Raw genomic sequence first — 27,851 nt, 5'->3', positions numbered from 1 at the left:
CCAGCACTTTGGGAGGCCAAGGTGGCTGGATCACTTGAGGTCAGGAGTTAGAGACCAGCTTGGCCAACATGGTGAAACCCTGTATCTACTAAAAATACAAAAATTAGCCGGGCGCGGTGGCTCACGCCTGTAATCCCAGCACTTTGGGAGGCCGAGGCGGGCGGATCACAAGGTCAGGAGATCGAGACCACGGTGAAACCCCGTCTCTACTAAAAATACAAAAAATTAGCCGGGCGCGGTGGCGGGCGCCTGTAGTCCCAGCTACTCAGGAGGCTGAGGCAGGAGAATGGCGTGAACCCAGGAGGCGGAGCTTGCAGTGAGCCGAGATCGCGCCACTGCACTCCAGCCTGGGCGACAGAGCGAGACTCCGTCTCAAAAAAACAAACAAACAAACAAAAAAAAATTAGCCGGGCGTGGTGGCATGTGCCTGTAATCCCAGTTACTGGGGAGGCTGGAGGCAGGAGAATCACTTGAACCCGGGAGGCAGGAGGCAGAGGTTGCAGTGAGCCAACATTGCGTGACTGCACTCCAGCCTGGGGGATAGAGTGAAACTCTCTATCCAAAAAAAAAAAAAAAAAAAAAAAACCCAGTGGCCAAAAGATGCAAGCTGCAACAACAGCAAGACACCGAACTCCAGCAACCTGAAATGTTCTGACTGGAACAAACTCTCCAACTATAAAAACATCTCCAATTCCCATTCAACAACCTGGGTCGTAATTGACAAATTCAACAAAACCTGTGGTCTGTTGAGCAGGCGGCAGGACAGGGAGGCCCCATGAGGCCAAGGCCGGTGAGTTGGTTGGAGCTGGGGACACCGTGAGCCCTCTGTGCTGGCTCTTCCCTCCCCCACACTTTCGGCCCCAACAACAGCAGCGGGGCAATCAGGCATCTCTCAGCCGGCTCTCCACTCACCACCTTGCTCTCATTTTTAGAAACATCTCTTCCCAGTAAGAGTCACCTGGGGTCAGTTTCTGCCCACTCAGATCACACCATGGGTGAGGAGCCGGTCACCTGGGACCATCAAAGGCAGAGACACTTGAAAGGGTCCCCTCAGCCTTGCTCTCAAACAGCCCTGGGGCATCGAAGGCTGAACTGAGCAGAGAAGTGGCTCCCATTGCCAGGCACCTCCCGGTGGCACAGCTGTGCACGTGGCCAGCAACAGCAGGAACACTCGGCCTGCATGCTGGACCCTGGAGCCTCACACGTCCTCAGCCTGTGGGCTTCCCCCAGCATCTCCACAAATGAGGCAAGCGACCCTGTGGACCCAACCATAATGGGACCCAATGCCCAGGCCCAAGTCAGACGCACCCTGCGCGCCCACTGACGATGCTGCCATGGAAGCTGGCCTCCAACTCAGAGCCGACTATCAGGGCAGCAGTGCCAGGCAGCACCAAGAACCAACAGCAATCGACCACATCTGCCACTGGCCTGACAGCCTCGCCGGCTGCCTCACATGCTCCAGGCATTTTGCTAAGTACCTATGGGAATCCATCAGCTGACCACCAGGCTGGCTGGCTGTGGGCACAGTCCCCATGCCAACGCCCAGACGTGGCTCCTGAGATGGCTTGTGGGACCCAGCTGCCTCTTCCAAACAGGAGGGGGGCCAATGGGAAACTGAGGCCTAGAAAAGTAATGGAACGCGGCCCACACTTAGAGTAAGAAGGTAGCTCCGCCATGCTCCTAACCCCTAAGCCACGTTGCCTCTCTCTACGCTCCTAGAAACTTCCACTTGACTGAAATAATCCAAAAGTACACCGACCACTATTTGCACAGAGAAGACATGAGAAGGAAAGACAGCGAGTTCAACAGCAAACCCAGCTGCAGTGACTTTCACTTCACTGTGGGCAAAGGAAAACCAACAGGCACAGCCAGTGCCTGCCAGAGAGGCTGCCCCACGCCTTTCTCGAACCAGCGCAGAGCTCCGCCCGCCTCGGGTCAAAGGCTGCCTGTCCAGGCCCCGCCACTGCCAGGCTTCCTTTTGAATCCAACGAGCAGCATCACAGTTGCATTGCCCCAGTGGCACAGAGGCCCCAGCGTTATTTGCAAAACAAAAAGTGAGGACCCTCCACTGGAGAGCCACCCTGCGGTGCCCCTCATTAATATTCAACAGTTAGGACAAAGCCGGACAAAAGAGCAGAGCAGGTCACCAAGCTCCGAACCCACCCTGAGTCCCAGCCTGTTCCTGATTCCAAGATGGGGCCTTTGGAAACCAAGTAACGGAAATGGCTGCCAGCCAGGGTGAGTCCAGGCAGCCCCGGAGAGGGGACGCGGCAGCGTGGACACCACCCAGCCAGACCAAAGCAGAGCCCAGGAGCTCCCCCCAGAACCTGGTGGTCTCAGGGCCTGGAAAGGCAGCTGGCCGGGCCCCTAGGGCTCTGGGGAAGGAACGTGGGCTGCTCCAGAAAGTACCCAAAAGCACCAGGGTCCCTCTGCGCACTCACCAGAGCCTCTCCGTGAGGCACCGGAGCACAAGAGCAGACATGAAACAACCCAGGCCCACCCCCTCACCCGTCACCACCAGCAGAGCCAAACAAGTCAACATGGGGCTGAGACTGGTCCCAGCCCACATGCCCTGGTGAAAGAGGCGGGCATGCGGCGTCCAAGGGCGGTCCCAGCTGCGTCAGCAATGGTGTGTCCAGGGGAAGGAGGCCAAGGTGTGCAGCCAGCAGTGAGGCCCCTTCCCGAAAGCCAGACTGGACTCGGGCCGGGGCAGCTGTGCGCTCCCCAAGGGCACCTGTGAGGCTCAGGAAAGAGGAAGAGCAAGTCCTGATGCCAGGAGCAGGCCCTGGGGCTCCTGTTTTCAGGGAAAAGTCAAGGTCAAGCCAGCAGATTGTCCCAGAAACCCCAAGTGGCCAGGGCAGGAGGATACACACTTCCTGCCTGGTGGCTACACCCCAACCCCAGGGAGACATTTCTAGGGGTTGCCAAGAAAACGGCACCTTGCCCCGGGTCCACCACACCACCCACATTTGGCAATGGGATTCCAAAGGGAGGACTCTGATGGGCTTCTGTGTGGTAGGAAGTATTTTCAGGGAAGCCATCACTTTGCTAAAAGAATTTTCTCTTGGCCGGGCGCAGTGGCTCACGCCTGTAATCCCAGCACTTTGGGAGGCCGAGGCGGGCGGATCACAAGGTCAGGAGATCGAGACCACGGTGAAACCCCGTCTCTACTAAAAATACAAAAAATTAGCCGGGCGCGGTGGCGGGTGCCTGTAGTCCCAGCTACTCAGGAGGCTGAGGCAGGAGAATGGCGTAAACCCAGGAGGCGGAGCTTGCAGTGAGCCGAGATCGCGCCACTGCACTCCAGCCTGGGCGACAGAGCGAGACTCCGTCTCAAAAAAAAAAAAAAAAAAAAAAAAAAAAGAATTTTCTCCAGGATCTGGCAGGACATAACTTCAGAGCGAGAAGAGAGGAGGCAGAGGGAAGCTGCAAACAGGCCCCTGGTCATTTTGGGAATCTGGGGTCCTCTCGCTGCCCTTCCCTGGCCCCAGGCTGAGGGCAGCCCGTGACCCAAGCCCTTCCCTCTCTGACTGCACACACCCACGCACACCTGTGCACACACATGCCCATGGTTCCTTTTTTCTTTTTAAGACGGAGTCTCGCTCTGTTGCCCAGGCTGAAGTGCAGTGGCACAATCTCAGCTCACTGCAAACTCTGACTCCCAGGTTCGAGTGATTCTCCTGCCTCAGCCTCCCAAGTAGCTGGGACTACAGGTGCATGCCACCACACCTGGCTAACTTTTGTATTTTTAGTAGAGATGGGGTTTCACCATATTGGCCAGGCTGGTCTTGAACTCCTGACCTCGTGATCCACCTGCCTCGGCCTCCCAAAGTGCTGGGATTACAGGCGCGAGCCACTGTGCCCAGCCTGTGCCCATGGCTCTTGCACAGGCCTCCCAGAAAGCAGCAGCAGCCTGGCCACAGTGGGCAAGGTGGAGGTCCCTGAGGCCCCAGCAGGTTCCTCTTTGCTGCTGCCACAGGCCAGGCGCACAGTAGGTGCTCCTTCATGGAACAGCAGCCCCATTCAGGCCTGACTGCCGCATCTCACTCTGAGACTGCCTCCCCCAACGGCACTCACAGCCCTTGGCCCCAGCAGGTGACTGTCATGTCTGCATCACACGGAAGCCCTTTCCATGTGCACCACCAGTTCCGGCAGAGCCCCCGCCCAGCTTGCACAAAGGAGGGGTGGGGAGTCTGACTTGCAGACGGTGCTACACACTGAGGCTCACAGAGCGTCTCCCCTTACAAAGATGAATCTGGCGCCGAGACGCTCCAGCTTCCTGACCACCACAGCAGAGGACGGAGGCAGCCTCCGGCAACAGAGGGAGGATCAGACCACGGTGCATGCCATAGACAAACAGGAGAGAGAAATCTACAACAAGTGGAACAGGATCACTAACCAGAGTAGAGAAAGAAGCACAACTGAGCAAAAGCCTCCACATACAACTCAACTCAAAGAGGGACTCAGGCCAGTCGCGGTGGCTCAAGCCTGTAATCCCAGCACTTTGGGAGGCCGAGACGGGCGGATCACAAGGGCAGGAGATCCAGACCATCCTGGCTAACACGGTGAAACCCCGTCTCTACTAAAAAAAAATACAAAAAACTAGCCAGGCAAGGTGGCGAGCGCCTATAGTCCCAGCTACTCGGGAGGCTGAGGCAGGAGAATGGCGTAAACCCAGGAGGCGGAGCTTGCAGTGAGCTGAGATCTGGCCACTGCACTCCAGCCTGGGCAACAGAGCGAGACTCCGTCAAAAAAAAAAAAAAAAAAACAACAAAAAAAAAAAGAGGGACTCAGACATTCCTCAAAGAGGATACAGGAGGGACCAATAAGCACATGAAAAAATGCTCAACATACTAGTCATCAGGGAAATGAGAAGCAAAACCACAATGAGATGCCACCTCACACCCATTAGGATGGCTGCTGTCAAAAAACAGAACGAGTGCTGGAGAGGATGTGAAGACAGTGTTGCTCGAACGCTGTTGCTGGAAGTGGAAAATGCTGCAGCCACTATGAAAAACAGTCGGTTCTTCAAAAAGAAAAACGGGCTGAATGTGGTGGCTCACGCCTGTAATCCCAGCACTTTGGGAGGCCAGGAGTCAGAGACCAGCCTGGTCAACATGGCGAAATACTGTCTCCACTAAAAATACAAAAATTAGCCAGGTGTGGTGGCATACACTTATAGTCCCAGCTACTCAGGAGGCTGAGGCAGGAGAATCACTTGAACCCAGGAGGCGGAGGCTGCAGTGAGCCGAGATAGAGCCACCGCACTCCGGCCTGGGCAACAGAGTGAGACTCCTCTGCCTCAAAAAAAAAAAAAAAAAAAAAAAAAAGGCCAAGTGCCGTGGCTTACACCTATAATCACAGCACTTTGGGAGACCGAGGCGGGTGGATCACGAGGTCAGGAGATGGAGAACATCCTGGCTAACACGGTGAAACCCCATATCTACTAAAAATACAAAAAAATTAGCCAGGTTGTGGTGGCAGGCGCCTGCAGTTCCAGCTATTCGGGAGGCTGAGACAGGAGAATGGCATAAACCCAGGAGGTGGAGCTTGCAGTGAGCCGAGATGGCGCCACTACACTCCAGCCTGGGCAACAGAGAGAGGTGCCATCTCAAAAAAAAAAAAAAAGAAAGAAAGAAGGAAGAAAAAATAGGGCCAGGTGCAGTGGCTGATGCTTATAATCCCAGCACTTTAGGAGGCCAAGGTGGGTAGGTCACATAAGGTCAAGAGTTCAAGACTAGCCTGGCCAACATGGTGAAACCCTGTCTCTACAAAAAATACAAAAATTAGCCGGGCGGGGTGGCACATGCCTTTAGTCCCAGCTACTTGGGAGGCTCAGACAGGAGAATCACTTGAGTCCAGGAGGTGGAGGCTGCAGTGAGCCAAGATCGTGCCACTGCACTCCAGCCTGGGTGACAGAGCAAGATGCTGTCTCAAAAATAAATAAGACTAGAATGATCAATGATCCAGCAATTCCACTTCCGAATCTACACCCAGAACTGAAGGCAGGGTCTCCAGAGGTCACTGTGCACCCGTGCTGACAGCAGCATCATTCACGACAGCTAAACTGTGGAAGTCACCCATGTGTCCACCGACAGAAATGGGTAAACAAAATACATCCAAGCAACAGCCTGCAGTTCAGTCTTAAGAAGGAATGAGCCGGGCACGGTGGCTCAAGCCTGTAATCCCAGCACTTTGGGAGGCTGAGACGGGCGGATCACGAGGTCAGGAGATCGAGACCATCCTGGCTAACACGGTGAAACCCCGTCTCTACTAAAAAAAAAACACAAAACACTACCCGGGCGAGGTGGCAGGCGCCTGTAGTCCCAGCTACTCGGGAGGCTGAGGCAGGAGAATGGCGGGAACCCGGGAGGCGGAGCTTGCAGTGAGCTGAGATCCGGCCACTGCACTCCAGCCTGGGCCACAGAGCGAGACTCCGTCTCAAAAAAAAAAAAAAAAAAAAAAAGGAAGGAAGGAAGGAGACTGTGACACAGGCTGCTCATGGCTGCACCTTGAGGACACGGCGCTGAATGAAATAAGCAGTCACAAAAGGACAGATCCCGTGCGACTCCACTCACAGGAGGTCCCTAGAGTCACCAAACTCACAGAAACAGAAAGCGGTGGGTGGGTGCCGGGGCCTGGGGGCGGCAGAATGGGGAGTGAGTGTTTCACGGGGACAGAGGCTGGGCCTGGGAAGGTAGGTGAACAGCAGTGTGAATTTGCTTCATAGTTTTAGCTGTTCTGATGTTGGGTGCATATATATTATTGCTAGATCTTCCAGTTGATTCGACCCGTTTATCATTCTGTAACTACTTTTCCGTCTCTAGGAATAGTTTCTGAAAAAAAAGTCTATTTGGTGTGATACAAATGGAGCCACTCCTGTTTTCTTTTGGTCACCAGTGGCATGGGACGTCTTTTTCCATTCCTTCACTGTCGGCCTATGTGTTCAACACTGCTGAATGGTACACATAATGGTAAACGTTATGTCTATTTTGCCACAATAAAAAAACGTAATATGTACAAGTTACAGAAAAAATTACTGAAATAACAACCAACCGACCAAAAAGCAAAGAAATACAAACTAAACGATGAGATTTTTCACCTTTCAAATTAACAAAGACACTCTAAATGACAGAATCTTTTTTTTTTTTTTTTCTGAGACGGAGTCTCGCTCTGTCGCCCATCTTGGAGTGCAGTCGCACGATCTCAGCTCACTGCAACCTCTGCCTCCCAGGTTCAAGCAATTCTCCTGCCTCAGCCTCCCGAGTAACTGGGATTACAGGCGTGCGCCACCACATCCAACTAATTTTTGCATTTTTAGTAGAGACGGGGTTTCACTGTGTTAGCCAGGATGGTCTGGATCTCCTGACCTCGTGATCCGCCCGCCTTGGCCACCCAAAGTGCTGGGATTACAGGCGTGAGCCACCGCACCCGGCCTGTTTTTTGTTTTATGGGACAAAGTCTCACTCTATCACCCAGGCTGTAGTAGAATGTCATCATCTCGGCTCACTGCAACCTCCACCTCCCAGGTTCAAGTGATTCTCCAGCCTCAGCCTCCCAAGTAGCTGGGACTACAGGTGTGTAACACCACACCTGGCTAATTTTTGTATTTCTTTAAATAGAAACATGGTTTTACCATGTTGGCCAGGCTGGTCTTGAAATCCTGACCTCAGGTGATCCACCCACCTCAGCCTCCCAAAATGCTGGGATTACAGGCATGAGCCACCACACCCAGCCTAAATGACAGAATCTTAAAAGTCGTCAGGAGGGGCCGGGCGTGGTGGCTCACGCCTGTAATCCCAGCACTTTGGGTGGCCAAGGCGGGCGGATCACGAGGTCAGGAGATCCAGACCATCCTGGCTAACACGGTGAAACCCCGTCTCTACTAAAAATACAAAACATTAGCCGGGCGCGGTGGTGGGCGCCTGTAGTTCCAGCTACTCCGGAGGCTGAGGCAGGAGAATGGTGTGAACCCGGGAGGCGGAGCTTGCAGTGAGCTGAGATGGCGCCACGGCACTCCAGCCTGGGTGACAGAGCGGAGGTAAGTCATCAGGAGGTAGGAAAATGGGCAGTTTCTTAACTCTGTGGGCATGGGCATGTAACCTGCACACCATTCAAAGAAAAGTTTGGGGAAAACAACACCACCTTTTAGGAGAATCTCAGAGCCTACTAAGGAAATGATCAGAAATGTGGACAAAGATCTAAGCACAAACAGAATCATCCCAGCTGAGCTAACATACAAAAGCAATCTATAGAGATGTGTATTGCGTGTGCGTGTATCAGTAAATAACAGGGTACCCGGCAGACAGTGTGCCTCCCCACTGACCTGCCGCATCCACAAGAAGCTTACCACACACCTAGCATCCCACGCAGCAGAGAATGCGTTTACAGCCAACAAGACTGACGACAGGGAGGGCTGGGACGCTTCGGAAGACAGCCAGGCCTGACCCACACCCTCCAACCAAGCTGTCTCACTCCCAAGCCCACATGTGCACCACAGTACACCCAAGAGCAAGCCCTCTGCCCGTTCGTCCCAAGGCACAAGAACAGGACGAACAAAGCTGCACGGCGACAGTGACACAGTGAGCCGGCCAGAGTGACGGGCACTCGAAAAGCACACGTGCAGACCAGCACCCTGACAGGGGCTTCTACAACAGAGCACGATGGCCAACCTGCAGAAAGAGCGGGCGGGGCAAGAGGACGGTGGCCCCCGCTGAGGAGCATGAGAGGGCAGGGCAGGGATGAAGCAGGCGGTAGCTGGAGAACACTGACATCTCGTGCAGGCAGCATGTGGTCACGAAGCTCGTGTGATGTGTTTGTGTTAACACACGCCCTGAAGCATCTCTTGCAATACCAAAACACGGCCCATGCCCTAGACACTAAGTAAGTTCCAGACCCTCAATACCAACTAATACTCCAAAATACCACAGGGCTGGCCCAAAAAGGCACCAGGCACCCAAGGCACTGATATCCCAAAGGTGCTGAGCAGAGCAGGGCAGATGGGGAACCGCGTTCACGTGCCCTTGTGATAAACCTAGAACTCTGCCCTCACCCACGTCTGCATTTGTCTTTTATACCTTTCTGTGTTATGTGAATACTGTGCTGGTGTGCTTTTCACTTACTTCTTACAAGAATGTCACAGTAATATTCCTACAGAAACACAGGCCGGGCGCCGTGGCTCACACCTGTAATCCCAGCACTTTGGGAGGCCGAGGTGGGTGGATCACAAGGTCAGGAGATCGAGACCATCCTGGCTAACACGGTGAAACCCGTCTCTACTAAAAATACAAAAAATCAGCCGGGCGTGGTGGCGGCGCCTGTAGTCCCAGCTACTTGGGAGGCTGAGGCACGAGAATGGCGTGAACCCAGGAGGCGTAGCTCGCAGTGAGCCAAGATCGTGCCACTGCACTCCAGCCTGGGGGACAGGGCGAGACTCCGTCTCAAAAAACAAAGAAAACACAGTCACAGATATACTTGTTATGCCTCATTCAGGGAAAAAGGCAGACCTTAGTGCACATATGGAAAAATCCAATTAAGAAAACTTTCAGTCCAGGAGCGGTGGCGCACAGCACTTTGGGAGGCTGAGGCAGGAGGATCACTTGAGCCCAGGAGTTCCAGACCAATCTGGGCAACATACGCAGATCATATCGCTAAAATTACAAAAACATCAACCAGGTGCGGTGATGCCTACCTGTAGTCCTGACTACTCAGAAAGCTGAGGCAGGAGAACCACTTGAGCCCAAGAGGTCAAAGCTGCCGTGAGCTGGGATCACACCACTGCACTCTCCAGCACAGATGACAGAACAAGACCTTGTCTCCAAAAATGAGAAAAAAGAAAAATCTTTCCGTCAATGTGGCAGAGACTACAGTGAGGACAGGGACACCCACTCCCCAGCGGGGCCAGAAGGGGCCACGGTCGGCCGTATCCCGGCTTCCCACGTTTCCAGCAACAGAGCTGTGGCACGCTCCTGCCTCTCCCCTGACATGTGAACCACAGGACACTGTACTTCTGCCTCAACCCGCCAAGAACAGAGAGAAGGGGTCACCCTCTGCACTCTTCTCCTCTGTTCTGGGCTTCTTCGGTGAGCACACACCAGTCGCTCCTCTGATCACTCTCCTGACTAGACACGCACGGGAAGTGTTCAGACATTACAGAGGCTCACCACTAGTGGCTGGGGGCCGTGCCAAGGGCCACGCCACGTGAGGAAGGTCACCAACAGTCTCCAGGTGGGGAGGCTGGCCCTCCTCCAACCAGCTCCGCTCTCTCCTGGCCTGCTGCCTCCCAACAAGATGTTGCCTCTGCCAGGCTCAGGTCAGCCCTCGGACTGTCCCCACAGCCCGTCACAGCACCACACATGCACACACAGAGGCCCGCGTGGAAGACCCACTCATCACACACAGTGTTGTCCCTTGGTCCCAAAAAGCAGCGGGAGGACCCTTCTGAGACAGGAGGGACCTGAACATAGGCTGGTGTCCAGAAATCCCCCTTAGCTTTGTTAGGCAAGTTAATGGGTCATAGTTAGCATTGTTTACAATGCCATATTCCTTAGATGTGGATACCGAAACACTTAAATATGAAATGAGATGATGCCTGGGATTTGCTTTAAAAAATTACACTCCCGGCTGAGCGCGGTGGCTCACGCCTGTAATCCCAACACTTTGGGAGGCTGAGGCAGGCGGATCACGTGGTCAGGAGATCAAGATCATCCTGGCTAACATGGTGAAACCCCGTCTCTACTAAAAATACAAAAAAATTAGCCGGACGTGGTGGTGGGAGCCTGTAGTCCCAGCTACTCGGGAGGGCCGAGGCAGGTGAATGGCGTGAGCCCAGGAGATGGAGCTTGCAGTGAGCCAAGATCGTGCCACTGGTGCCCAGCCTGGGCTACAGAGTAGAACACCGTCTCAAAAACAAAACAAAACAAAACAAAATTACAGTCCCTCCCCCTCAAAATAGGAGAGGGAAGTTGGATGAAACAAAATGAGTGAGCCACGGATAACTGGTGAACGCGATACACGGGGTGCATTGAGCTAATCTCTCTACTGCAGTGAAAGCCGGGAATTTTCCACACAGATGACACTCTTAAGTCCATAGGCATATTTAAGCCATAAGTTCATAATGACAGTAAAAAGAGAAGCGTTCCCCGTTTGCCCCGCAGGCAAGTGTGAGGGGACCCTGGGCCCTCCATGCCCTGAAGTGAAGGGATGGAGCCCGCAGGGACCCGCCTTCCAGGCCCACAGCATCCTGGGCTCCCTCTTCCACGTGTCCACGTTTAGGCAGAAAATGGCAGAGGCCAGGGATGCAGGGCGGCCACAGAGCTCCTACAAACCCCTCACCTGCAGCTCCTGTGTACACCCTGCAGTTACCACCAAAGTTCAACCAGGGTGCCCAGGACATCTCAGGGTCTGAGCACAGCCGAGGCAGCTTGGGGCCAATGCGGGGCCACCTACTAGCAGTGCTGGAGGGGCTGTGGATGGCCCCCACACTGGGTAGCACAGATTTTCCTAAGAGCTGTGGTTTCTCGCGCCTCTCACCTGACTCATGAATGACAGGACGCTGTGCTTCCCGCCCCCACCGAGGGCGAAGTCTGTGTCCGCGCCACTACTCTCCTGGATCTAGAACTGTCCGCCGTCCGCCGAACCAGCAGAGAGAGCTGCATTTCTAAGAACCCCAGGTTTTCTTGTTAATGCTCTACGGTTACTTCGGGCTAAAGAGAGCTCTGCTTCTTAAAATCCACTTGATTTCTTCTTCTGGGGGCCTTGATGGCCCCAGGAACCCCTGCTCAGCGGTTCCAGTGCCGCAGCCTTGCCCCCCACCAGCTACCACCCACGGGACCTCCTCATGGGGGCCGGGCGACACTGTGGACAGCATGTGGCTTGCCGCCAGGTGCTTCTGGCAACTCAGAGTCCCAGACACAGTCCTGCCCGCGGCCAGACCAGCCTAGCCCACATTTCTCGAGGCTGCTCGGAGGCGCCTGCCCTTCCCACGTTCCTCCAGACCCAGGCCTCCCTCCTCCCTGACTTCTCGGCCTGTGGCTTCCCGCCAGTGCCCCTACCCCAGGCCTACGGCCATTTCACCCTCCCAGAGGCCTCCTGGGCCAAGGTCCCAGAAAGTGGAGCGGAACCCAGAGGACAGGGGCCCCTGCGGTGGGCGCTGCCCTGTGGGGTCCTGGCCACCTTCCTCAGCACCTGGGGCCACACCTCACTGAGCAAACCAGAACAAGGGACCCCACAGGCACTCCAGAGAAAACAGGTCCTTCTTTATCTACAGTCCATTAAAATACCAAAGAAATTACAATTTCAATAACAACGTTTAGATGGGAAAATAAAAAGCCCATCTACACCAGAGGCATCGAGCTGAGTCAGGGAGCTGAACAGGGGTGGGGGCACCGAAGTTCCACGGACCCACAAAGGAGGCAGCTGAAGCAGCAGTGGGGAACTGAAGCAAAGCTACACCCAGCGCAAGGAGCTGCACCACTGCCCAGACACACCGGACGCCCCGGAGGGCGGCATGAGCCTAGACACAGGCCTCACCCAGCCCCGGAGCTGTGAAAGCTGCTCTGAGAAGCCTCCCATTGGCCAGGAAAGACTTCAAAGTGAGGGGTTCTCCCCTCTCCCAAACTGAACTGTGAACCCCAAGACCCACACACAGCCACCCACAAGCATCACCAGGGAGCCCGCCACCTGGACCAGGCCCTCGCCACCGCACACCCCGTGGGTCCCCGGCATCACCAGGGAGCCCGCCACCTTGGACCAGGCCCTCACCACCGCACACCCCGTGGGTCCCCGGCATCACCAGGGAGCCCGCCACCTTGGACCAGGCCCTCGCCACCGCACAGCCCGTGGGTCCCCGGCATCACCAGGGAGCCCGCCACCTGGACCAGGCCCTCGCCACCACACACCCTGTGGGTCCCCGGCATCACCAGGGAGCCCGCCACCTGGACCAGGCCCTCACCACCGCACACCCTGCAGGTCCCTGGCATGCAGGCTGTCCAGGTCGAAACCCTTCCTGACTCCATTCAGGTCCGGGATGTGTCCCCAGACACAGGTGCCGCCATCGGCTACACCCACATGCGAAGAGGGTTCGCCCGTTCCCCCAAGGGGAGCTCAAGACCACGCCAGAGGCAGGTCCCCACCCCAGCCAGTGACAAGGAAGACACTCAGCCCGGCTTGACTCAAAGAGCCACACAGAGGCAAACCAGGGGGTTTACCTTGTTTTCACAGTTTAACGAGCTTTATAAATTAAGACAAAACCCACTAGGGTCAGGCAAGCTGGGCGACACTCACTGCATCCAAGAATGTTAACAAAAATCACAGTTTTGATAGTTCTGCAAAAAAAAACTTAGCAAATTTACAACAAAACTGTCAAGTAATTAAGGCAAGGCACTTCACACATGAACTTAAACTGCTAATTAAAATCCCCTCGCTTAATTGACTACATTTGCATATCATTCAACTTGGGAGTATAATTTTTTTAATGGTTTGGGCAACAGGGTTGTAGCCAGGAAATGCGGAGGCAGCAGGTGAGGCAGAGCGAAGGCCCTGCCAACGGCACAACCCGGAGCACCAGGCAGGTGGCCGGGGACCGTGCCAGGCCGGGTCCCCACCTCCCTCCAGGTCCACACGGGTGTCCAGGGAGGAAGCAGCTGAGATCTCACAGACGTCACACCAGCTATGGAGGTCCTGGGTGTCCCTAACCCAGAAGGCAGCCTGAGGCAGGCTTCAGTGCAAGCACAGAATACCCCCCTCCCCAGGGTGGCCCAGCCCACTGACAGCCCAGGTTCTGTGTGCAGCTCTCACTCGGTGAGCGCCAGTCCACAGGACACGGGCCGCAGCACGGGTGGCCTCGGTGGACGTGCACACCTTCAGCACCACACACGCAGTGTCCACAGCTCTGCAGAGGGTGGTTCAGCTGCCCTGTCCAGTGTGCTGCTCCTCCCGCCTGGACCAGGAGTCAGAGTCCAGACCCCACGCTCACCCTCACCAGGCAGGCAGGAGTCCCTCTCTCTGGGGCCCCAGGCTTGTGCCACCTCTGCAGAGGGAAGTCTCAAGGCTGGGAGTGCCTGGTCCCCATCCTCAGGCGTCAGAGCCTGTCAGGGCCAGGGAGGCAGAGCACCCTGTGCCCAGAGGCCCAACCGGTGCCATGGCAGGCCTGTCCTGGGTACTGTGTAGGTCCACGCAGGGCCGCCAACCTTCCAGAGCAGCACAGGGAATAGCAAGTCTAGGACGCAGAGGCCCAGTTTGGCCTAGTCGTCTGGGAAACTATAAAAAAAGAGGGCCACGGGCAGCTGGAGCTGCCATCCACTGCCACGCGGAGGCTCCTCAGGCCACAGGAGCCTGAAGGGAGGCACGGGGACAAACTGCTTCCCAAGAAAGGCTCAGGTTCTCTGAGCATGGACAATGAAGCCTAACTCCCCTCAGACAGACCTCCAGGGCCAGCTGTGAGGGTGAGGGAGGGAGTCAAGGATGCCTGCCCTGGCATTGCCTGGACCACGGGCAGCCATACCAGGCGGGGACGTGGGGCTGCCATAGCCCAATGCCTGACAAAGAGAAGCCTTTGACAGCACCAGGCGGGAGGGCACCGGGAGAGACGCCCGCCACGAGAGGGTGATCAGCCTATCGAGGCCCATTCGACTCGGTAAGTAACCCATCCTGGATAGGGTCAAATGGGCCAACCTCAGACCTCCCACAGAAGGTGCCAGCCTCCCGGGGCTCTCAGGGATGAGGCGTTTACATGTGTTCTGCAGGACGAGCTCAGCACCCAGCCAGACTGGCCTCCATGCTAAGGACAGACACATTCCCTCAACAGGGCAAGAAGGACTCAACCTATGGGCCTTATTTCCAAAAACGAAAGCAAGAACATTTCTGTTTCTGGGCAAAGACGCATACTCCATAGTAAAAGCAAAAATGTTTCCACGTTACTTTCAGGACAGAGAGCCTACATCAGACTCTGCAACAACTGTGCACCCAATCGGCCTCCTCTCAACAGCTGGACCAGCAGTTCCCAGCAGGCAGCACCAACCAGGGCAGGGTGAGGGCGGGTCTGCAGGCTGACAGCTGCTTCTTATTCTCATCACTTACAAATTTACTCCTGGGCAGAAGAACACTATGTAATTAGCAGACACCTGGCTCTCCTGGCAATATGGTTTCCCCTGTAGAAGAAAACTGACATCAAAGGAAACACCGGCACAGCCACAGTCTTCAGGAACCACAGCAGCCAGGGAGCCCCGCAGGGAGCACCTAAGCTGCTTCAGATACAGGCAGGGTATGGACAGAGAGACAGAGGCAGCGCCAGCACCACTGGACACCTGCTGGGTGCTCCCTGCCCTCCCACCGCCCCTCACCCACTCCTGACGCACTTCCTGGTGAGGTCAGCCAGTCCCCAGGTGCCCCCATAACGGGACACAAGTTGTCGTGGAGTCACCGTCACCTCACGCAGCTCAGGGATCAGGTCTGGTTGGGAAGGGCCACACAAGAGCCCAGTTAGTGTCTTGGGTCCTGGGGTGGAACCCTCAGGACAGAGACAGATCCTCTGATTTGGGTGACGGTGTCCCCTGCCACCCATGCCCACCCTGAGGCCGCCAGCCTGAGCTGCATTTCTCTGAAATGAGCAGCACCGTGGGGCCTGCAGGAAGCCTAGAACAGGAGCTGTTTCTAAGTCAGCCACCGACATTCCAGCAGAAGCCACAGTCAGTCCAGGCAGGGCTGAGAGCTGGGAGGAGCATCAGCACTCAGCCTCACCAGCCAAGGGTAATATTCCAGCACCTTCTAAGCCCTCAACATGGAACCAGGGTAGAAGCGCCCCCAGGTCAGAAGACAGTGAACCAATTTCTTCCAAAGGTGGAACAATGGCCGGCGCAGTGGCTCACGCCTGTAGTCCCAACACTTTGGGAGGCTGAGGCGGGTGAATCATGAGGTCAGGAGATGGAGACCATTCTGGCTAACATGGTGAAACCCCATCTGTACTAAAATACAAAAAATTAGCCGGGCGTGGTGGTGCACGCCTGTAGTCCCAGCTACTCGGCAGGCTGAGTCAGGGGAATTGCTTGAACCCGGGAGGCGGAGGTTGCAGTGAGCCAAGATCACGCCACTGCACTCCAGCCTGGGCGACAGAGCGAGACTTCGTCTCAAAAAAAAAAAACAAAAAACAAACAAAGGTGAAACAGTGAGAGAAGAAACAGCATTCCCCTTCTAACCAGAAAACGGAGCTGCCAATAAACCCTGACCGCCAATGCCTGCGAGGTCCACTGAGTCATTCAGTGAGTTATTGAATCTGGCCCCCAAACTGGGGACCCAGACGTGACCAGGCGCCCCCAACCCTAGCCCCTGAGGCCGGCAACACAACCACACACACGACAACCCCCATGGCCAGTGAGACAAGGCCCCCAGCAGAGGCAGCCCAAGAAGGCCTGACAAGGGCTGGGTGTGCTGGCCTAAGAGGCAGGCCTAGACACCCCGATTCAGCAGCTGCAGGGGCACCAAGGCAGAGCACTCCTTCCATCTTTGAGTCAAAAAAGTAAAATCGGAGAAGACATGAACACCAAGCACCAAACAGAATCTCGGCCGTTTCCCAGGCTCGAGCCAAAACGCCTCTCAAAGCTCCCTTTATCTTCCCCCCAGACAAGAGACAGGAGCAGTACTCAAAGGAACAAGCGCTTCATGTGAAGGCCTACTAGGCGGCAGGCAGGACACAAGTTGAGGGCCACAGGCACCAGGCGCCACCACGCCACCTCCGGGCCATGACCAACGCAGGTGCTGGGTCCATCTGCTCCTAGTCTGGATTTTACTATTGTCCCCACAATCTCATTTAAATTTCACACTCGAGTCCTGGTTCTTCATTTTCGTAAATAAGCAGGCTCATGTGGCGGCATGTCCCCAGAGCTGGAGGCTCCCTGGGCCCCCCATCGAGGCCACCCCAGCAAGGCAGCCTGGAAAAATATCAAGTACCGCACAGTGAAACCAGCACGCAGGCTCTGGGAAGCAGGACCCTTCTGGAACTCTCTCTCATATTCACAAAGCAGCAGCACCTATAGAACTATCACTTACCATGCTCCCAACCCCCGGGGTGAGCCAGAGCTTCCTGAGGGTCACCCGGCATGGCACCTGGTCTGTACAGGGTAACCAGGCCTCAAGAGAACAGGTGGGACGTCGGGGGCGACCCCTCCACCCCGCAGGCCCCGGGGATGCCTTCCGTGGCAGAACCCACTCCAGGGGCCAGGCACGATGGCTCATGCCCGTAATCCCAGCACTCTGGGAGGCCAAGGTGGGTGGATCACTTGAGGTCAGGAGTTCAAGACCAGCCTGGCCAACATGGTGAACCCCATCTCTACTAAAAATACAAAAAAATTACCTGGGCCTGGTGGCGCACGCCTGTAATCCCAGCTACATGGGAGGCTGGGGCAGGAGAATCGCTTAAACCCAGGAGACAGAGGCTGCAGCAAGCCAAGATGGCACCACTGCACTCCAGCCTGGGCAACAGAGACAGACTGTCTCAAAAAAAAAAAAAAACCCGCTCCAGACCACGAGGGTGACGGCCAGGGCACGACAGGAAGCAGCCGCCCTACCGCCCGCTCTGGAGGCCAGGTGTAAAGAGCTGCTCCCCGGGCAGCCCCCCACTCCATGACACCCTGGCCTGGTGACCACTGCTCAGGAGGGGAAGAGCCCTTAAGAGTAAGGACGGGGGCCTTCTTTTCCAGCTCTCCCAGATATTGGGGAAATAATTCACCCTCTGTATTTTGACTCAAAACAAAGAAACTTTTAAAAAACATTTCAGTTGAAACTTGCATAATTCTTCCAGTGGAGAAATCCTCCCTCAACTTTCGCAATCCTTAGAAAGAGACACATTATTGCCACAGAGAGTCCGGCCGCCGGCGTGGACACCTCCTGCCAGACAGTCAGGGCCCAGGCCCCGGAACCACCGCCTTCTCTCTGGAGGCCCTGCCGGCAGCGAAGGCCTAACCTAAGCTGGGGCTGTGGCCCCATAACCCCGCGAGACTCCAGGGCGGGGTTCGGCTCACACTTACCCCAGACTTCCTCGCACCATATCCTGTCTGCCCTCACCCGGAGACTCAGACAGACAGACAGCCAGACATTGCACAAATCAGCCACAGGGACGGCTGAGAAACAAGACACTGACAGAGGGAAGCCCCCCTCCATGACCCTGCTGTCCCAGAAGGCGAGGGACCCAGCCCAGCTCCCAGAGGGGTCCCACACAGATGGATGACAGACCGTGCGGGGAAAATGACCACTAGGTTCTGTTCCCTGCAGAAGCCACCAGGGGCAGCCGCCCATGTCCTCCCCATGCACAGCCAGCTGGGGTGGGCAGAGGTCAAGAACCACTCTCAAGCTGCTGTCCCCCCGCCCCTTGAGAAGACCCAGTAGCCGACCATCTTTCCAGAACCCTCACCTGGGGGGCAGACCAGCCCAAACCTACAGATCCTGGCCTTCTGCACAGGGACCAGGGCCTGCCCAGGAGCCTGACCCCAGAGCATGGCCCAAGACCACATGGAACCCCACAAAAAGCTGGAGAAAAACACTCGCAGCAGACGCTTTTTCCAAAGGAAGCCAGTGGACAAAGGGCCAGATGGCCCCCAAAGTGCTCCCCGGACCTGAGGGTGTCTGGGAGGGCATAGCCCGAAACCCACACACGGCGACCTCGCTGAGTGAGGGGTGTCCCAGAGAGAAACTCCTGATGCTGTCCCTTCCTGTGATCAGTTCAGCTTAAAAGAGCAAAACACAGCTCCTACCCGAGGCCCGCCCAGCCCAACGACCCCCTCCTGGCCTCCACCAGCACAGTCATTCCCCAGAACAGACCTCGAGACTCAAAGCTCTCAAGCCCGACTACCTGGCTGGGCACCTGCCTCAGGAAACACTGCCTGGGGCCAGGGCCAGCCATGCAGTGACACGGGTCAAAAGCCCAGCATGAGGGATCAGAAAACCCTCGTCGCGGACCCTCCACCGCGGCACACAGAGCTTCCCAACCAAGTGACCCTCAGCCCGCAGCCCACTAAGACCCACACCAGCCCACACAGAGCAAGGGCAAGCCAACCTGCAGGACTCCTGGGAACTCACGCATCTGCAGGACAGAGCGACAACACTCTAACACAACCCAAATTCTCCAGTCACCAGAATGCCCAGAACGCACGTGGCAGGTGAGCAACAGCTCTCACAAAGGCAGCCCACCACCCCAGGAACAGGACCCCCGGCCCCCTCGGAGCAGAACCCCCGGCCAGAACAGGACCCCCCCAGCCCTCTTGGAACAGGACCCTCAGAGCAGAATCCCTGCCCGGAACAGGACCCCGGCCCCCTTGAAGCAGGACCCCCAGCCCCCTCGGAGCAGGACCCTGCCATGGCCCAAGGGAGGCACCACACCGCACCACCCTGTTATCAGCCTGCAAGGAAAGCGCTTGGCTGCCCAGCAAGACGTTCTGCGGGACAAGGGGCCACGTCCCAGGCAGCAGGCCAAGCGGCAGCTCCAACTGCCACATTTTGTCTCCGTCTCTGACAGCTGTCTACGCTGACAAAAAGATGTAGTCCAATGGAGTCCTACGGCTATCAGAGAACCCAAGAGGAAGGAGGCGAGCCGACCGGAAAGAAGAACAGTGGGAGTGGGGAAGGCTCCAGTCTCTTGGCTAAGTGCTCCCAGCAGCACAATGACCCATCTGTGCCCCACCTATACCACTCAAAACATAAAGCCCAAGATCAAGACACAGTCCCCAGTTTACACCGAGACAGACAGGTTAAGCAACTTGTCCAAGGTCACAAAGCCAGCGTGGAACCAAGTACGGAGGTGAGATAAGGCCCCTGTCAAGGATAGCAGCCCCAGGGTCCCTAAGAGGGGACTCGCCAAGCACCCACACAGCCCACACAGTCTTCCAAGATACAGCAGCAGGAAGCTGGCTGGGCCCGACAGCCACTGGACAGGAGCGGAGGCCTCCTCTGCAACCCCGTGATATGAGGGGGCATCTGGAGGAAGACTGTCTGCCCCTCACACTGTCACTGCACTGCCGACAGGCCAGGGACTCCGGCACAGCCGCCTTCACACGAGGCTTCCAAAGCGAAAGCTGCAGCCCCGCCTCCCACTTGGTTTGGGACACGGGAACACCACCGCCCTCTCCCACCTCCCATCACGGGTAGCAGAGTGACGCTGACCCAGCCCACTCAGGCAGGAGACCCGGCCCTGGCCTGGCCACAAACACCCGGAAGGCAGTTCAGCTCCCTCCCGCTCCACAGAGCCCGAAGGCCTGCTGGGAGCAGCAGCCCTGCAAAGAGGGTTCCAGTACACTCTTTGTTCCTTCAGCCCTCATCTTCGGCAGATCAAAAATATTAAAATAAGCTACAAAGGAAGTGAAGAAATCAAAACATATCCTGAGAATAAGCTGTCAAGACATGGGTGGGAGGAGCCAATGGCAGCCAGCGAGGGTGGAGGCGGGGCCTCCCAGGCCACTCCTTCTAGGAGAAGTGGGGTCTGGGCACTGCGGGTCCACGCCCACCCTGAGACCACACTCCCTTCTCATGTGTTGCCCCCGTGCACAGAGACACGCACATGGCTGTCCTAGGGAGACTTAAGGGGATCCTGCAGCCCAGAACTCCCAACCACACAGTCACAGAGCCTGGGGGCACGCACTGAGCGAGGGCAGAGTCCCTGGCTGCCACCCCACGTCAAGAACACAGAGCAGGAGGCGACACGGGCAGGATGGGTGCCCACCCCCAGGAGCATGAGGAGAGGAAAGCCCGCAGGAGCTGGTGAACATGCAGGGAGCCAGGCGGAGGCCACCACTGCCAGGGCCAGGCTGTGGCTGCCACTCAGGCCTGGAGGACCCAGTCACTCACACCGTAAACGTCGTCAGTATGGCTTGGGAATTCCTTTTTAATCAGTAGATGAAATTTCAGAGCTGTGCTGGGGAGGACTTCAAAAGGGAAAGGCAACTTGGAGCCATCCGCTGAGATGACCAGGGGGAAAGCTTGTCTGGCCCGTCTCCATGGCGGCCCAAGGACCCCGGCGCTCACAACCGCCGGGAGGGAGAAGCCGGTGGCCTGGGCCCTGCTCTGTGTCAGCTGTGACGAAGAGGCCCTGCTGGCCACTCCAATGGCCCCCCAACAAAACCCAGGAAGACAGAAAGACTGCAAGCACATACATGACCCACAGTCGGACAAAAACAAACGCAGACACACCCTGCTCAGCCGAGATCCTCTGCCGTCAGCTCTGGAGACAGTGATGAGTGTGTCCCAGCAGCTCAGGCCTTGGCCACAGGTGACCCACTATGCAGTCTGCCCGAGCCCACCAACCACCCCAGCGACACGTGGCTTCCCCCAGCCATAGGCACTGACGAGGGTGCGGCCACCCCAAAAAGAAAGACCCCAGCCCACAGGGAGCGCCATCGGACCCACCCCAGCCAACTCCCCATGTGACATGAAGGGTCCCAGCCTGCGAGGTCTGTCTGCAGCTCTGCCACGAGCATCCGTCCCCAGCCCACAGGTCTGCAGGCAGCTGCCACCTGAGCCCTGACCTGGCAGGGTCAGAAGCACCCCTGCACACACACACGCACACACGCACACACACAGGCACACGCACACGCACCCTCCGCAGCCCCCTCCGCGCAGAGGCGACAGTCCCTCGCTTCCATCCACAGCCCCTCCTCCCCACGATCTGACACTCTGCTGGAGGGGCGCCCAGAGAAAACCGGGCTGGAGCATCTATTCACAGATTCAGAAAAAAAAAGTTTGATGCAATAGCTGAATTAATTAGGCCTCCCAAGAATAGCTGAGCCAATGCAGCATTCTGTGTGTGCAATTTAATAAGCCTGGATATTTAAAAGAAAAGTTACACATACTTGGGGAGGTATGCAACGGAAAGTTCCTGAGGACCCCACTGAGTAATTTCGGCGCCTCGTGGCCTGGGAGCTGCCCATGCCGGATCCCGTAGATCCTCCAACTGGCAAACTACAAAGCCAGGCCAGCGGCCTCCCTCCCCGGCGCACCCCTCTGCGTTTCAGAAGGAGAGAAGGAAATGGGTGAGTCCAAAACAAATCCCAAGCCGCCAGTAACTCCAGCATGTGGGCCCAGGGGCCTGCTGACCAGGCCCTCAGCCGGGTGCCAAGTGGCCCTCACCCCACACGGGGCACTCTGGGATTTGGTCCCTGGCAGGCCCAGGGAGACCAACCAGCACAGTGCTGGAGCCGCCCAGTCTCAGGCCCCTGTCGCTGCAGCCTGAACACCTGGCTTCATTCTGTGTCTCTGTCCCAAAACTTCAAGGCAACAAACATGGACCGGGAGCCAGTAACAAAACCAGGCCTCGTCTCGCCCAAGCTCTGTCTCCTGGGGCCCAAGGGCAGGTAGCCCTCCGTCTTCGAGGCTGGGTGCCTTCGGGGTGAGGGCAGTCACCTCCACCCCAACCCCAAGGAAGACCTGGGCCTGAGGCATCCGGCTGGGGCCCAACTGGAGCTAACTTCCCTGACCTCGGGGCAGGCCGCTTTCCCGGGAGCATAGGAGGCCTGTGCCTTCCTATCCTATCTGGGCAAAGGCTATGGGCCTGTGGGCCTTCCCCACACACCAGGCCTAGCCCCCACCTCACCGCCACAGCCCCCACTCCAGGCTCCTCCTGGGGGAAAGGGCAGGAGGGCCTTCCTACTAAACTCTCTGGCCCTGCCAAGGGGAACACTCTGAATTTCCCTAAAACAAAGCAAAGACTTGACACATGGGGCACGGCAGAAACACAGGTCCCAGCCTTTGGAGACCAGAGCCTGTGGCCCAGAAGGGTCCCCCACCACAAGCACATCCACCCCTGCTCCCAGGCCTGGGGCCACTCACCCGGGGCACCCGCCGCTTGTACTTGTTGCCGTAGTCGAACTTCTCCTTCACGTCGTCCAGGCAGCGACCGAGGCGCGCCTGCTCCTCCTTGCCCGTGTAGTCCTGGCTCAGCAGGATGTAGGCCCGCCAGTTGGCCGAGTCGAAGCCCCAGTGGCAGGTCCGGTTCTCCAGGGCCTTGTGCGAGTGCACCACGAACTTGTGCGGCGGGTACATGAGGCGGCAGTCCAGGCACTGGATGCAGGCGGCGCTCGGGCTGCTGTAGAGCTCCGGCACCAGCAGCCCCTTACACTTGCCGAAGCACTCGTGGTACACGCGGACGCTGCGCTCGCTGAGCTCCAGGCCCAGCGCCAGGCTGGCGGCCAGCTCCTTCTTGCAGGGCGGCGGGTAGGCGCCGCCGTAGAGCAGCGCGTTGCACAGGCGCTCGGCGTCCGTCTTGGTGATGAGCCCGCACGAGGGCGCCGAGAAGGGCAGGATGCCCATGACTTTGAGGATCTCCAGCTGGTCGGCCGTGCAGCGCGAGCAGTAGATGTGGAGCTCGTCGCACACCGAGTTGATCTGCTGCAGCGAGAAGTCGCGCAGCACCGAGTTGAGGATCTGCGGCAGGCACAGACGCTTCTCGCCTCCCACCACGAAGCACGAGATGGTCTCGCCTTCTAGCACGGTCTCGCAGCGCTCAGTGGAGCGATCGGACGGCATGAAGAAGGGACCGGGCAGCACGGGCGGCGGCGGCTGGATGGCGGGCAGGTGCAGCACGGGCGGCGGCTCGGTGGCTGCGGGCACCGGCGCCGGCACTGCGGCCGCGCCCGCCTCCTTGGCGCTCTCCTTCTTGTAGGCCTCCTGCGCCCAGCGCGCCGAGAAGGCGGCCGGGCCGCCCAGCGAGCTCATAGAGCTCAGGTGGAACTGCTCCAGCGTCTTCTGCAGCCCCGGGTGCGGCTGGAAGCAGCCGCGGCCGCCTGCCGCCGCCTCCATGGTGCGCTCCGTCTCCCCCGGCCGCTCCCGCTCCCGCGCGCCCGGGCCCCCCCGGCCCCCGCCGCCGCCCCCGCGCGCCCCGGCGGCGCCCGCGGCCCCGACCCCGGCCGCCCCCCGCCGCCGGCTCACGGCCGATCACGGCCGCGGCCTCGCCCGGGGGCGCGAAGGGGAAGGCGGGCGGGGCGAAGGGGTCCCGCCGCTGGAGCCCGCCGCCGCCCGGGCCCGGCGCCACATCCACGCGCCCCGCGCCGCGCCCGCCGCCGCCCGGGCCCCCCGCGCGTCCCCCCGCGCGCCCCCCGGGCTCTAGGCGCGGGGCATGCCCCGGCGCGCGCCGCCAACGCCAACGCCAACGCTCGCGGGCCCGGGGCTCGCGGGGGGCGCGCGGGCAGGTGCCGGCGCCGCGAGGCGCGAATCGCCGCGGCGGCCGAGGCCGAGGGGCCCGGGAGGAGCGGGGGCGCGGGCGCGGGGCCCGCCGGGCCGTCCTCGCGCGGCGCGCGCCGCCGCCGCCCCGCTCCCCCACCGCGCGGCGCCCGCCCGGCTCGTCCCGGCGGCGCTGGCCGGCCGCGTCGCGCCCGCCGCCGGCCCCCGGCCCGCCCGCCCGCCGGCTCCGCGGCCCGCCCGCCCGGCTTCCGGGGCGGCGGAGGCGCCTCTCGCCCGCGGCCCTCAGAGCGCGGCGGCGGCGCGGGGCTCGGGGCGCTCGGCGCACATCCTCCCGGCGGCTCGCTCCGGCTCGGACTGAGCGCCCGGCGCTGAGCTCACGCCGCCGCCGCGCCGCCCCGCCCCGCGCCGCCTGCTCCGCCCCGCGCCGGCCCCGCCCCCCGCGCTGTTTGTTGCCGTGCGTCCGCCTCAGCCCGAGCGCTGGCCAAGAATGTGACCCGCTCCCCAGTCGGGCTCTTCCAGGAACGCGCGCTCCCCGCCCGGACTCGGCCGCGCTCGGCTCCGCTCGCCCGGGACTCGGCCACGCTCGGACCCGCCCTGCCACGACTCGGCTACTCTCGGCCAGGACTCGGCTCCGCTCAGCCATGCTCGACTCCGCTCGGCCCCGCTCGGCCCCGCCCGTCGAAGGCCGCGCGGCGCGGGCGGAGGCGGAGGCGGCGGTGGCGCCCGGGGCCCCCCTTCCGGCCGAGGCCGCTTCCTGCGCGGCTGGGAAGGCGCCCGTCTCGCCGCCGCCGGGGCCCAGAAACCCACAGGCCCCCGCCACGACCGCAAACCAGCTGGGGGAGGCCGGGGGGCCACGCCACGCAGCCGGGGTTCTCCCAGGGTGGGACGCCACACAGCGGGGAGGCCCCGGACGCCTCTGGGGTCCCACACACTACCGGGACGCCACACGGTGACCTGGGGTACCACACACGAGGGGGACAGCGGCCACGCCCAGGGACCCCGCGCCGAGACAGGCACCGCGCCGCGTGACCCTGGCGGCGCAGCCCAGCGGCCCCCGCTGCCCCGTGGCCCGGTGGCCGAGTGTCCGCGGCTCCCGCCCGCGCCAGCCCCGCCCCGCCCGACGGCCCCGGGCGGACTGTCCCTGATGCGCGGGCCAGGGGTTTCGGGCCTGAGAGGGGCGGCGTCGGGTGCCCCCGACGCGGCCGGTTTGCCAGCCACCCCGGCCAGGTGGCTTATCAGAATTTCGGTCCCGCGGGTGCCGGCGGGCAGGCCGGCGAGACCCCTGCCCTCCGCCCCAGGGCCTCGGAGCGCTGAGACGGCTTTCGGGGCCAGGTCGGCCCTCCACGCCTGGCCACGCAGTGGGAGAGACCCAAGCCATGGCAGGGCGGGAAGCGGGAAGCCCGGGGCCCCGAAGTTGGACAGTCGGCCAGGTGGTCTCCAGGGGAGGCAGCGTCCAGCGAGGCGTGCGGGCGCGGGGACGCAATGGTCGCGGGGCTGAGGGCTCGGACTGTGCTCACCTGAGGTGGAGAGACATTCCCGACGGGCAAGGGGTGCCCAAGCTGGCCTGGGTACTGCAATGTGAGTGACCTTTAGCTGGGACCTCCTGCCCCTCACTTCCCCAGTGGAGGCTGGAACCAGCCTCAAACCAGCACGCCTGGGCGCAGTTCCTACCCTGGGGGAGCCGGCCCAGCGCCCCTGTGCAGGTCTTGGCCCGACCTGCGGCAGGGCAGGTGTCTGGAGAGGGAGCCAGGACCTACCAGCAGGTGACCCCCAGCAGGTGACCCCAGGGCAGCTCCATACTCCCTCTCTTCGCTGCCTTGGGGTTTGTCTCCTTGTCATCACACTCCACGCTGTCCCCCGACTCTTCCCATTGACTCTGTTGGCCCCCACAATTGGAGGCCAGGCCTCTCTGTGCGTTCACACATCAGAAAGCTGGGTAAGAAGATCATTTCCTTAAAAGGGATATTTAACCCGGCAGGGTGGCTCACGCCTGTAATCCCACCACTTTGGGAGGATGAGGCAGGCTCATTGCTTGAGCCCAGGGGTTCAAGACTAACCTGGGAAATATAGTGAGACCCCGTCTACCAAAAAAATATATATTTTTTAAATTAGCCGGGCATGGTGGCCTGCACCTGTGGTCTCAGCTACTTGGGAAGCTGAGGTGGGAAGATTGCTTGAGCCCAGAAGGTTGGGGCTGCAGGGAGCCGTGCTTGAGCCACTGCACTCCCTCCTGGGTGACAGGGACACACCCTTTTTTTTGAGACAGACCCTGTCTCTAAAAAAAAAAAAAAGGCCGGGCACTGTGGCTTACCCGTGTAATCCCAGCACTTTGGGAGGCCAAGGCAGGCAGATCAGGAGGTCAGGAGATTGAGACCATCCTGGCTAACACAGTGAAACCCCGTCCCTACTAAAAATACAAAAAATTAGCAGGTCGTGGTAGCAGCGCCTGTAGTCCCAGCTACTTGGGAGGCTGAGGCAGGAGAATGGGGTAAGCCCGGGAGGCAGAGCTTGCAGTGAGCCGAGATCGCGCCACTGCACTCCAGCCTGGGCGACAGAGTAAGACTCCGTCTCAAAAAAAAAAACAACAAAAACATTCTGTCCGGTCAGGCGCGGTGGCTCACGCCTGTAATCACAACACTTTGGGAGGCCGAGGCAGGCGGATCACGAGGTCAGCAGATGGGGACCATCCTGGCTAACACAGTGAAACCCCGTCTCTACTAAAAATACAACAAATTAGCTGGGCGTGGTGGCTGGCGCCTGTAGTCCCAGCTACTCAGGAGGCTGAGGCAAGAGAATGGTGTGAACCTGGTAGGCAGAGCTTGCAGTGAGCCGAGATGGCGCCACTGCACTCCAGCCTGAGCAACAGAGCGAGACTCCGTCTTAAAAAAACAAACAAAAAAGATATTTAGGCCAGATGCAGTGGCTCACGCCTGTAATCCCAGCACTTTGGGAGGCCGAGGCGGATGGATTATTTGAGATCAGGAGTTGGAGACCAGCCTGGCCAACATGGTGAAACCCCCTCTCTACTAAATATACAAAAAATAGCCAGGCGTTGTGGTGCACGCCTGTAATCCCAGCTACTCGGGAGGCTGAGGCAGGAGAATTGCTTGAACCCGGTAGGCGGAGCTTGCAGTGAGCCGAGATGGCGCCACTGCACTCCAGCCTGGGTGAAGGAGTGAGACTCTGTTTCAAAAAAAAAAAAATAGAAAAGGGACTTCTTTGTTTTCCTGGAGATGGTTTCGTTGGCCTACATTTTGGACACACACACAAAAAAAAACAGCTAGTGTTGCACTTGAGGTTGTCACTTCCTTCCATGTAGATTTGAATTCCATACAAATTGTAACTCAAAGAAGGTGGTTGCAGCCAGGCCTGCTGGGAAGTGTCTCCAATCAAGCAGAGAATTCCTCCAGCTCCTCTGGGGATTAGGGGCTCTGTGCAGGGCCCCTAGCATGGGCAGTGCCCACCTAGAGCCCCTGCTTCCCTCTGTGCCTCTGGCTTTGCAGGGTCCTGGCCAGGGACCAACACTGTCTCCAGACTGTGGACCCCTGGGAAGCAGCCATAGGCGTGCAGTAGAGTGAAGGTGAGGGGACAGGTGAAGGCCTCCAGCTGGTCTCTGAAGCTACCTCCACCTCTGTGGACTCTTGAGACTTCCTTCCCCCAAGATGTCAGAGCTTCCAGAGGAAGGCACCCACACC

The 27,851-nt window shown here is 58.7% G+C and overlaps 2 protein-coding genes across 3 annotated transcripts in view; one reads left to right on the top strand and one right to left on the bottom strand.

Moving 5' to 3' along the window:
• The window catches only part of SKI (SKI proto-oncogene), an 84,263-nt gene extending 60,423 nt beyond the window's left edge, over positions 1 to 23,840 (bottom strand). Inside the window, exon 1 of one of the 2 annotated variants that reach the window (XM_050785974.1) lies at positions 22,807 to 23,840. In XM_050785974.1, the coding sequence (XP_050641931.1) occupies positions 22,807 to 23,775 (969 nt within the window). In that variant the 5' untranslated portion in view covers positions 23,776 to 23,840. The remainder of the gene's footprint in view (positions 1 to 22,806) is intronic. The other variant, XM_050785962.1, reaches the window with a different exon arrangement.
• Positions 23,841 to 25,003: 1,163 nt separating this feature from the next.
• Positions 25,004 to 27,851, top strand: part of FAAP20 (FA core complex associated protein 20) — a 39,369-nt gene continuing 36,521 nt past the window's right edge. Inside the window, exon 1 of the mRNA XM_050786646.1 lies at positions 25,004 to 25,007. The gene's annotated coding sequence lies outside the window, so the exon portion shown is untranslated. The remainder of the gene's footprint in view (positions 25,008 to 27,851) is intronic.

Source organism: Macaca thibetana, chromosome 1, assembly GCF_024542745.1.
Source record: "Macaca thibetana thibetana isolate TM-01 chromosome 1, ASM2454274v1, whole genome shotgun sequence".
NCBI classification, from domain to species: Eukaryota; Metazoa; Chordata; class Mammalia; order Primates; family Cercopithecidae; genus Macaca; species Macaca thibetana.
Note: the sequence above shows the minus strand (reverse complement) of the source record. Positions and strands in the feature narration are given on the sequence as shown.